The sequence below is a fragment of the Colletes latitarsis genome, chromosome 10 (assembly GCF_051014445.1).
Source record: "Colletes latitarsis isolate SP2378_abdomen chromosome 10, iyColLati1, whole genome shotgun sequence".
NCBI lineage: Eukaryota > Metazoa > Arthropoda > Insecta > Hymenoptera > Colletidae > Colletes > Colletes latitarsis.
Genome location: NC_135143.1, coordinates 12,684,104 through 12,694,787, shown reverse-complemented (window position 1 = coordinate 12,694,787; position 10,684 = coordinate 12,684,104). Strand labels below are relative to the sequence as shown.

The following is a 10,684-nucleotide window of genomic DNA, read 5'->3' as shown; positions in this document are numbered from 1 at the left end:
ATTTATGTCTTTGTTGCTTTTCTGTTCCGTTGTAATTAAAGTACTCCGCTTTCTAACCGAGTGAGTGTTGAGAAAAGTCGAACAAGAAGTGAAACTTAGTGGAACTAGCTAGTTTGACAATGGCAAAATTTTTAGCTACGGTCAAGGCGATAATTACACGGTTGGTTTTCGCGTCGCATGGTTTCATAGCAATTTGGCAGGTCACGACGTTTAAGAAAAATCCTCTCTTCTGGTACCTGAGCTGCCCTATTCTGTTGCTGTTCTTCGAAGGCATATTCACGCTCACTATAAAAGAAAACCAAGAATGGAAATGGTAAACAACAGTTTTCCTCCGAGTTATAATTTAAGTACAAACAAGAAACATTCGGTGTAATAATATAATAATATAGTAAGAATACTAGCAGTTTTCCATTAGACGGATTTTATTTAAAAATTGAAAAGAATAAAAAGCTAAATTTAAAACAAAGCATAAGCAACTCTAATCGCAATAAAAATTACTTTGCAGTTCCTTCGAGCTCCACTGTAATTCAAAATGTAATTCTCGTTCCGCTTGGACTTTTTCAAATTTAAAAATTCTAGTTTCTTGTCACTCCGAAATTGTGATTTAAATTTATTTTCTTTTCCTGTTTCCCAGTTTAATTATTTATTTCTCTCCGAACGTTCTAGTTTCAGTTCCTTTTGATTGCGAGTAGATAGAATCTTTACAGGCGTACGTCTCGAATTACGTGTAAGCAAAGAGAACGTATTAAAAAAGTAAACGTGTCGAGAAAGAGTCTCCCTGCGAAGGAGAATCCTAGCGATAAAACAAACCTACTTTCACGAGCGAGGGTGTGTTTTTGTGGGACCGTCTCAATTTGACAGTCGGAAATTGAAGCATTAGTAAGAGGAGCGGAACGAGACACAATCCACTATACGTTGAAGCTGATCGAAAATTATTGACACCAAAAAAGGGCACCTCGTAACAGTGACCCGTATATCTGATACCCTTTCCCATTCAGATTACATGGTCGATTCGGCAAAGAAGTTAAGGGGTAAGACTACTGTAAAAACCTGAAATAAAGCGTTTTTTTTTTTTTTGGGATAAATGGAAAAGTAAGAGGATAATAATATTTAAGAATTTTATCAACCATGTCGTTAAGTGTTACAAAAAAAAATATTTATTAAAAAATAGTGCAAAATGACGACGCTACGCCGAAAAAATACGCATATACAGTAATTACACAGTGTTCGGCCACCCCTGGGAAACATTTTAATAGAGGATTCTAGAGGGCCAAAATAAGACGAAAATCAAGAATACCAATTTGTTGATGGAGACTTCGTTAAAAAGTTATTAACAATTAAATTTAAAAATTTCAAATTGTTCTAGAAAAATTATTTTCGGTTACGGCGGTCAATTACAATCATTTTTGGTGAATACAGATACCTCCGAAATCCTATCCACTTTCGAGAAAAAAAATCGGGTAGGTGCTGAAATTTTTTGGCGAAAAAAAAATTTTTCAAATCATTCTAAAAAAATTATTTTCGGTTGCGGGGGTCAATTACAATCATTTTCGGTCATTAGACATACCCCCGAAATCCTACTCAGTTTCGAGAAAAAAATTCATTACCGAAAATATAATTTTTGGCCAGAAATGTCGGCCCGAATTTTCATGCGAATGTTTAAAACGTCATAACTCCTGAACAGATTGGACGATTTTAATGTTTAAAAAAGCAAACTACGCGTATTTTGATGGAGAATATGTACAAATCGCAAAAATATTCGAAAAGCTGGTCCTTGACCTTGCAAAATGAGAAAAATCTCATAAAAATGGTCCAATATTCAAACAGCCATAACTCCTACAATTGTGAATATATTTCAATGAAACTTTTTTCTGAAGTGGAGCTCATGGGTACCTACAAAAAAGTATTAGACAACTTTTCCGTAGGGCGTCAAACAAAATTACTAAAAATGAAAAAGTAGTTTTTAAGCAAAATCGATAGGGGGTAGGTGCCTAAATTTTTCGACGAAAAAAAAAAATTTCAAATCGTTCTGAAAAAATTATTTTCTGTTGCAGGGGTCAATTACAATAATTTTTGGTGAATAGACCTACCCCCGAAATCCTACCCACTTTCTGGAAAAAAATTCAGTACGAGTGGAATTTTAAACGTTAATAACTTTTTAACGAAGCCTTTATGAACAAATTGGTATTCTTGATTTTCGTCTTATTTTGGCCTCTAGAATCCCCCATTAAAATTTTTCCCAGGCGTGGCCGAACACCCTGTATAAATCTTGTGTCTCGAAAGCTTCAATACGAAATCAGTATTTTTCTATGTTTTTTTTGCGTTTCTAATTTTTCACGCCTAAAATTTGGAATCGAAAAATTGAAAAAAATTCTTGAACATGTATCTTGATAACCACAATGCACCAGATTTTTTACGTAATTTTCGTAGAAAACGAAATTTTTCTACCGATGGATCCATCGTATGTCAAATTTGGTTCAAGGGCATAATTCACCCTCTTATTCGGTTATTCCCTTTGTATCTGGAAAAAAAGAAAAAATTTTCTCTTAATCTACACGAGTATAGCTACAGAAATACGTAGGGGATTTTCGATAAATTAATTTTAACATTATTTATTGAGAAATGATTGACCCATTTTTTGTACAAAATTGAACTTTCTACTTCAAATGCTCGCCAATCACACAAAAATTAGTGTTTCAAAAATCCACTACGTATTTCTCTAACTATACTCATGCAGATTAAGAGAAAATTTTTTATTTTTTTCTAAATACAAAGCGTCAGTTATACTACGTGCCACAGAGCGCCTCAAATTTAAAACACGCCTCGCGAGAATGGCTCCAGCGTCGTCATTTCACACTATTTTTGAATAAATATTTTTTTTTGTAACACTTAACGACATGGTTAATAACATTTTTGAATATTATTATTATCCTCTTACTTTTCCATCCATCAAAAAAAAAAAGAAACGCTTCATTTCAGATTTTTACAGTGGTCTTACCCCTTAATGAAACTTTGATCAACCGGAACTGCTTTCTCAAAGTGAATATTTACCTAATCCTTTCGTTTTCATTGGACTACTTTTCAACATTGTATTATTTCTGTTAAAGTAGTATCTTGTCGTGAAAAAATGGACGGTAAAAACGATATTTTATATGGTTCAACAGGTTTTGCCCTTCCGTTTTCTTGTACCTCAGTAGCGTGGTGCCTGCAATATGGCTTCTAGAATTGGACAAGGTCGATAGAAGACTAAAAGCGTTCGAGTCGAACGTGAATATATCAGAAAACTTTGACCTGACAAACTTGGCCGCTGAGGATTTGAAACACTTGGAGAAAGCTTTCGGCGTGCGTAACATTTATGAGCTAAAACGTATTTGCAAACTACTTGAAATTCCTTAAATCGAGATTGACCTTAATCCATTAGGAATCATTTTTGTATCTCCTTATCGATTCAGGTGAACATTCATCTGCCGGATATACAAATATCCACCGAGACATGGGTGACTTTGATCGAGCAGTTCTTGATGCTGATCCTGATCATTGGAAGATGGATGTTGCCAAAGGGTGATCTAACGCGCGATCAACTGAGCCAATTACTATTGGTTTACATAGGAACGGCCGCAGACATAATCGAATTCTTCGACTCTTTCAAAGAAGACCGTATCGCACGAGAACCAGTGCTGGTGTACTTAACTCTGGGCATTTGGGCATGGTCCTTGATGCAGTTCACCGTTGTCCTGACGGCCACCAAGTCCAGAAAGTCCCGGCTCTCTTCTGGCAGTGCTGTAAAAAAAAGAGTACACACTGAGACCAGTTGTTGTAGCATAGACGTATGGGGAATCGCTTTGAACATGCTGTTACAGGTAATCATCCAATGTATCGTTCACAACAGTATTATACATATCTTTCTCAAATCTTCCAGGATGGTCCGTTCCTCGCGTTCCGTTTGATCCTGATCGTTCACTATCGCATCGTCAGCTACATGAACATCTTCTTCACGTGCAAGAATACCCTGGTGATACTTCTGCAGCTCTATCGGCTATACGTGGTGCAAACAGAGAGCAAAAGCAAGCGGAAGAAACGGAGACCCGAGACGACGAACATCAGCATCATCTCGAGAGGGGACGTGTACAGGGACTCGAGGAACAGAAAGTACTGCGACGATAGAAGGAGGAGGAAGAGGAGGGACAGAGACGTGGAGGCCAATTCCTTGGACAGCGAAGAGTCCATGGAAACAGACAAATTTGATTCTTCCCCGAGAACCGTCAACCGTTCCAAACGGTATTGTTGTTACTTGATTTTGGGAAAAAATTATAAATGTCAAGAATTATTCTATTCTATATGTGATTATATTAAAATTCTACAGAAAAAGTCGCCAAGACACTGGATATTCTACGTCGAGTTCACGGAACTCTGGAAGGCAGAGAAAGTCTCAGAGGAACGAAAGTAAAAGGAGATCCTCGCGCAAGGAAGAATCCAAACGTGAAGTCTCCTCCGAGGATGAAAGACACAGAAGGAAAGTCGACAGGAAATCGTCGGAGAAAGGGGACAGAAAGTATTCTGACGGCGTCAAGATGAAATCGAGAAACGACGACTCCAGTAAAAGTTCTGGTAAGAGTAGGAAGTGTAAAGATGACAGCGAGGACCAGACAACGACAGAAGAAGTGGCTGAGAAAACGGTCAGCGAGGGAAGCGAGTCGGAATCTGAAAGAAAGAGGTATATCAAATATATTCAGAAATAATCGACGAAATGTTCCAGTTCTATGGATCTCAAAGACTCGAAGTTCTATACAGACTCTAATCTTAGAAATCCATAGGGATGGTGGGTAATTTCGTCAATTTTTAATAACGTTCTTAGTATACTGAACCTTACGTACAATATTTCAACACAAAGATATAACTGTTCTATAATTTAATCATTAATACTGCTAAACAGAAAAATATCTCACGAGTAAAAAAATAGTTTTTATAATTGTATTATCTATAAATTCTGAGAACAATTGTAATAGCTAATTATTCGCTATCTAAAAAAATTTATGTAATTAATTTTACTATAACAAGAACTTTTTAATAGAAAAATCGTCGTAGAATTTTTAGCACAATATTTCCTTCGTATAAGAAATCTATAGTATTTTAGCTAAAAAATCTAATATTAAAAGGTTCGATTTCGTCACAGGTATGCTCATCGAAAACGACGACAAAATAGAGACTGACAACGAAGCCTCGGTATTGTCGCGTTGCTGTTCGTCTATTTTGCGATTCTCGTCACATGCATTCTCCTCATACATGGTGGAATCAACAATGGCGTGGTGTTAACTACAAGAACGAAGAAAATGTTCTATGTCGATTAACCCTTTGCACTCCAACATTTGCGCGCAGTCAAAACAAAAGAAACTCTCGTTTGCTTTAATACCTGTTAACACATAACAGGTGCAAGTGCCTAAAATAAAAGATAAGATAAAATTAATACCACAATATAATCGTTACTTTAAAACTATAAATGACTTCAAACTATACTCGAGCATAGTTGAGCAAAGGGCACGCTTGGAGTGCGAAGAGTTAATTATCATCGAATTCGATATTGTATTGCCGTTTATAAATCCTATTTGAACGCTCGGTACCTAAGTAGCTTTAAACTAAAGCAGTAGCCAAACGCAAATAAAGATTAAGGCATTATTTTAGTAATAGTCATTCGAATCTGTAACGTACCAAATTACTAATTAAAGACGTTTGTACTATGTCTCGGCTCCAAGTCTAGAGACTCTTCCTAAAATCGTTAATAAAGGAACGAAAAGAAAACTTTCACGTATTTTCTTTGATTTTCAATCTAGCTAGAATGCGAAGTTCAAAGGTTACAAAATAATGTGTATAAAATTATGAATGATAATTGAATTCTGTGTTTTGGAACAGGTCCGGGGGATCGTGATAAAATCCTATACTAGTAAAGAGATTTGATTCTCGTTAAATCGTTATGGGTGCACAGAAGCTGGTGACATTATTATTAGTGAGAGTGAAACAGGCCATTTGTTTGAGATGTCTCATTCTTAGAGACAAAGTTATTTTTTGAAAGTACATTTCAGGTATGTTTTTAAAATGTTATCAAAATCCCCGACCCGTTGACTACAATATTCTTCGCTGAAGACTGTAATCTCGTTCGAGCGTAGATATACGCTCATACAGTAAAACCTTTGCACGCGTTTAACCATTGTATCGTCTGCGCGACATCCAGGCTATCGACATAATTTGCCAAATCGTCTTGATGCGTGCCAGTGGCAGCGCAATACAGTATCGCTGTATTCTCCAACAATTCCTGCAAAGACTGCGTTTTCGTCGTCGCTGCGCCCGTGCTACTGCTCACCAAGGTATATTCCTTTTTCTTCGGGTTCGTTGCGTTCGGCCGTATCCTCTGAAATGTTTCCAAACATTTGGGAACTTCAGTCGTGTTATCTGATGGGACATCCCCCGGTGTCTGATCAATCTTGAACGATTGCCTATTTTTTACCTCCGACGAGAGGTTTTTTACGCTTGAGTTACCCTTTATGTCCTTCAGCTTCTCTACTGTCAAATGAAACCGTCTCCACCTTCCCTGAGGAAACTTTATGTTCATGTTTCGGTTCGAAGAATTCTCCTGAGCATTTTGCTTCGCGTTCTCCTCCTTGTTAGCGACTTCCTTGGCCCTGATGCTCTTCACGGTGCTGTAAAACCCTTGGTTTTCTATAGCTGGCTTCTTTGTGCTGCTCTTGTTGTACTCGGACAGGATTTTCGCTATCTGCGACGTGTCGGTGGAGCACCAGGTCTTGCTTAAGCTACCGGGTATTGTTTTTACTGTTAATTCCTTGTTAGGAAGTTCGTTGCGCGATTTCTTAGTTGCTCTGTCCGCCTCTTTCGCTATCTTAATCTTATTCTGCTGCCCATTGTCGAGCAGGTACTTCGTTACTGTAAACTCCGTTTTATTTTCACGCTTCATAGACACCTTCAAAGACATTACCTTTGCATTCTCTGTTTGTTCGTCGACGGGAACCACATTTTTGTACATTGAAGAAACGCCTGTCGAAGATTTCTCGCTAATAGATGGGTCTCCCAGGTTTATTGTTTTCAGATTATTAGGTATTGATTTTACAATCTGGCCATCCTTTGTTTCCGAAGGATTACTGGAAGGCCGTACTATTTCGTTTATCTTCACACGCCCACTCTGGAGGGTCTTCAAGTTGTTAAAAGCAATAGATTTCTGGGGATTGGCAACGTATACTTTTCGCGCTGGGAACAGCCGTGTGTTTGTCACATGATTGTAATTTTTAACGTTCTGCGACACCATGGTAACCGTATAATTGTCCAACTGCTTCCTTCCTTCTACCGACTTCTGCGAATTATTCTTGAAACCGACGGACGACTCGTTTTTGGCACCGTAGTCCACGACACTTGTCGTTAAAATCTGCTTTTCCGTCGCTTTAGCGGAACTCGATACATTTTTGTTGCTTTTCAACTTAATTATCTTTCCCTCTACGTTCGTTTTGTAAATAGGAGTTACCACTTGCGAACAATATCCCAGAACGCAGTGGAAACTCTCGTGCATACAGGTTTCAAACGATTTGTGCTTACGAGAAAGACCCGCGTGCGATGTTTTCGCGTTTTTGGCGTTCGCGGTGCCTCGGTTCGATTTTCCTTTGTTGTTCCGTTTTTTCTCGGTATAAGAAAGGAAGTCGCAGCGAGGATCAACGGATACCACTTCTATTTCAGGACGATCGACTATTTCGTGGTAGGAAAGTCCGTCTATGCTGGTGAAGTAGCGGCCCAAGTATTCCGCGGCAAGGCCAACCTGGAATGCACATTGTACAATAATTGCAAATTAAATTGTTTGAAACAACTTCCAAGGAATGTTCGCGAACGGTCTTCGATTTTGATGAAACTCTGTACACTTATAAAGCAGCAAAAAATAATCGACGCGTATTTTTTTTAGCTACGATAACTCGAGTTTAAGGGGTGAAACCACCCCTTGAAGTTTTGGCTCGAAACTCCTTTTAAATCACGACATTAATCTCCACGCTAGGAATAATATAATTAAACTCCAATCTCTGGTCCACAATCAATTTTCATCGCGAAGGTTCAAAAATTTTATTAAATACTCCTGGTATAAATCTGAAGATATACATGAAAAACTAAATGCATTCCAGAATCCTGTTGAGTACTGCTATTCTGTTGAAAATGAACCAAGATGCCGTATTTGCGGTGATCTTTATCTTTCAAACATGAAATAATTGCTATACACACTGTATGTATTTATAATTTATAACTTACTCCACTGGGCAATAAAAACAATTAATCTTTTCATTGCTGACAAGAAACTTGTTACTGTATAATTTAGTGCAAGCCTACAGTGCTTCATTAAAATCAAAGTTAGAACGGCTGCTACCATAGTGGATGTGCGCGCAGCAAGATGTAAATCATAAAAATCTGCAAAACTGTAAGAGGCAATTTTAAAATGCTACATACCAATGGATTTGGAATAAAATGCTCGTCATTTTTTGTCATTATGAAAATTTCAATAAAACGAAAAATTAAGTTAATGTTTATGTTGTTATAAAAAAATTGTATTTTGTTAAATTTTTTAACACCATGTTACTGTACATAAGAAACCATTAACCTCGCCCATTAACCCCTTAACGTTCATGCCCGAGTCTGACTGCTTTGAAAAACGATATTTGTTTAATCTAATAATTTAAGGGATGATAATATTTGTTTTCTTTTAAATTATACGTTGGATACAACATTGTAAGTAACAAAAACCGCATTTTTAGAAACAAATTTAATAAAGAAAACTGATCATTCTTGGTTAACCGAAAAATATGAGCGTTAAGGGGTTAACAATCTTTTCGTATGTCTTTCCGTTTTCGAGATAGCCGTTTCACCCCTTAAACTCGAATTACCGCAGCTAAAAAAAAATACGCGTCGATTATTTTTGGCTGCTTTATAAGTGTACAGAGTTTCATAAAAATCGAAGCCGGACCGTTCGCGAATATTCTTTGTTAGAAAGATAGAACTATGCAAATCACCTGGGGATGGAACACTGGCCTCTCGTGCATACCATGCACTGGCCATTCTTTCCATTCCATTTCATCCTTTACAGAGGGCGCTTGATAAGTCGCACCCACATTATACATTTTTCTTGTGACGGATCGTGTGTTCATATAAGGCATAGTGGAGGATTTCCCTCGTTTACCAGGCTCCAAACGGAGCAGCATTTCTCTTTTCTTCGCGGAAAGCAACTGTTGCCTCGGTCTCGGAAAATCTTTGTCCGGATCCTTCTTTGTCACGCGTATAGGATTTCTTCGTATCTCCACCGTGCCCCGACTGCAAACAATTTTTCTTTCAAAATGAATATTCGACGACTCGTTCGAATTACAAAATCGAAAAATTCATATATTACTAAAATTTATTAAATTATTTTATATTTTTTAAATTTATATATATATTCATATTTTAAAATCGATTCCCGTGGATCTCCTCAACGTTAAAATTTTATCACTAAGAACTCAAAAAATATACCGTCGTATAATAACTTTAGAGAAACCATAAAAATTACCGGCACACGGTACAAATGTGGCCTACTGAAATTCATTATCATTAAGAAATACATCTATGGATATTCTTTAAACGTTCGAAGCTGTAGTTGATTGACTTTGGAGTTCAGAGAACTTATAACGCGAGGACGATGCCGGTTTTTAATTCGCCTTGGATAAAATTTAAACAGCCTACGAAACCTTCTCATCGATTCGCTCGTCGACGAGACAGTCTAAAATGAACGATTCCTACTCTGGTGTACCTACCTTTTTCTCGTAGTTCGATAGACTCTTCTCACTTTAGCAACACCACCGGATGTCGAGCCTCCGCTACTAGTTTCCGTGGAGTCTCGTACGTAATCGCTGTCGTCTTTGTACTTTCTCTCCTGCTTGATCACGATCGTCTCCGGAGGGAGTTTCTGCAGAATGTCCATGTTCTTGTAATCACTGGTCGTTTCTTCGGCCTCGTTCGATAACAATTCTAGATCCAAATGGTTCCTGAGTGCCATTTTACATCGCTCGTCAGTCAACTCGATCACTTGTCGGCTCCCTTGCACGCGATCTCGTGTCACACTCGACTTATCAACCGGCCGATGCATCGACGAACGATCGTTATCTTTCCCTATTACAGCAATCACACTCACATCGTCGTCCTCCTTGTCCACGTTCGAATTTTGCATCCACGAAGCTTCCATTTACCTTTCCTCGATCATTTCATCATTCATGGACACGCAAATTTACGTTTCGCCTGGACGTTGTTGCTATACGCCGTGGTTCTTGGAAACATGTGGCGACGAAGAATTAATGGACAACGAAATTTCGGTACTCCCGTTTCTGTTTGGTCGAGGTTTTTCTCGGAATGCCGGCGAGACACTTGCGAACGGACCGCGTCGAGTTTTGTTTGGCTACGAACGATTGCATTGAAATGTAACCCAATACACTGGGCCACGGACGCGAGTCTTGTGCTTTTGTTTCTTGCGGTGGAATGAGGGAACAACAGTGTCATCTAGGTATTTAAGCCTCGACGACAACGTCAAATTATACGTTATCCTGTAATCAGACCAGGCAACCGAGAGTGCGCTGTTTGTCATACGCGAATATATCCAACTTTTGGATAATTATTAATAAAT

At 38.1% G+C, this 10,684-nt stretch overlaps 2 protein-coding genes across 2 annotated transcripts; one reads left to right on the top strand and one right to left on the bottom strand.

The window, feature by feature from the left end:
• Positions 1-119: 119 nt before the first annotated feature.
• Positions 120-6,137, top strand: LOC143346224 (transmembrane protein 26). Its single transcript, XM_076774131.1, has 6 exons — positions 120-313; positions 3,165-3,342; positions 3,453-3,860; positions 3,920-4,278; positions 4,364-4,714; positions 5,174-6,137. The coding sequence occupies exons 1-6, from the start codon at positions 120-122 to the stop codon at positions 5,208-5,210; spliced, it is 1,527 nt and encodes a 508-aa protein (XP_076630246.1). The 3' UTR covers positions 5,211-6,137.
• Positions 6,138-6,159: 22 nt separating this feature from the next.
• LOC143346223 (uncharacterized) lies at positions 6,160-10,414 on the bottom strand. Its single transcript, XM_076774130.1, has 3 exons — positions 9,822-10,414; positions 9,048-9,345; positions 6,160-7,813 (listed from the first exon to the last, which is right to left on the bottom strand). The coding sequence occupies exons 1-3, from the start codon at positions 10,247-10,249 to the stop codon at positions 6,170-6,172; spliced, it is 2,370 nt and encodes a 789-aa protein (XP_076630245.1). The 5' UTR covers positions 10,250-10,414; the 3' UTR covers positions 6,160-6,169.
• Between the last annotated feature and the right edge of the window lie 270 nt (positions 10,415-10,684).

Coding starts and splice junctions, on each gene's coding strand:
- LOC143346224 (XM_076774131.1), top strand. CDS start 120: ATGGCAAAATTTTTAGCTACGGTCAAGGCGATAATTACACGGTTGGTT. Junction 3,343..3,452: donor ACTTGGAGAAAGCTTTCGGC/GTGCGTAACATT, acceptor TTATCGATTCAG/GTGAACATTCATCTGCCGGA. Junction 4,279..4,363: donor ACCGTCAACCGTTCCAAACG/GTATTGTTGTTA, acceptor AAAATTCTACAG/AAAAAGTCGCCAAGACACTG.
- LOC143346223 (XM_076774130.1), bottom strand. CDS start 10,249: ATGGAAGCTTCGTGGATGCAAAATTCGAACGTGGACAAGGAGGACGAC. Junction 9,346..9,821: donor TATCGAACTACGAGAAAAAG/GTAGGTACACCA, acceptor AATTGTTTGCAG/TCGGGGCACGGTGGAGATAC. Junction 7,814..9,047: donor GGCCAGTGTTCCATCCCCAG/GTGATTTGCATA, acceptor TGTGCATTCCAG/GTTGGCCTTGCCGCGGAATA.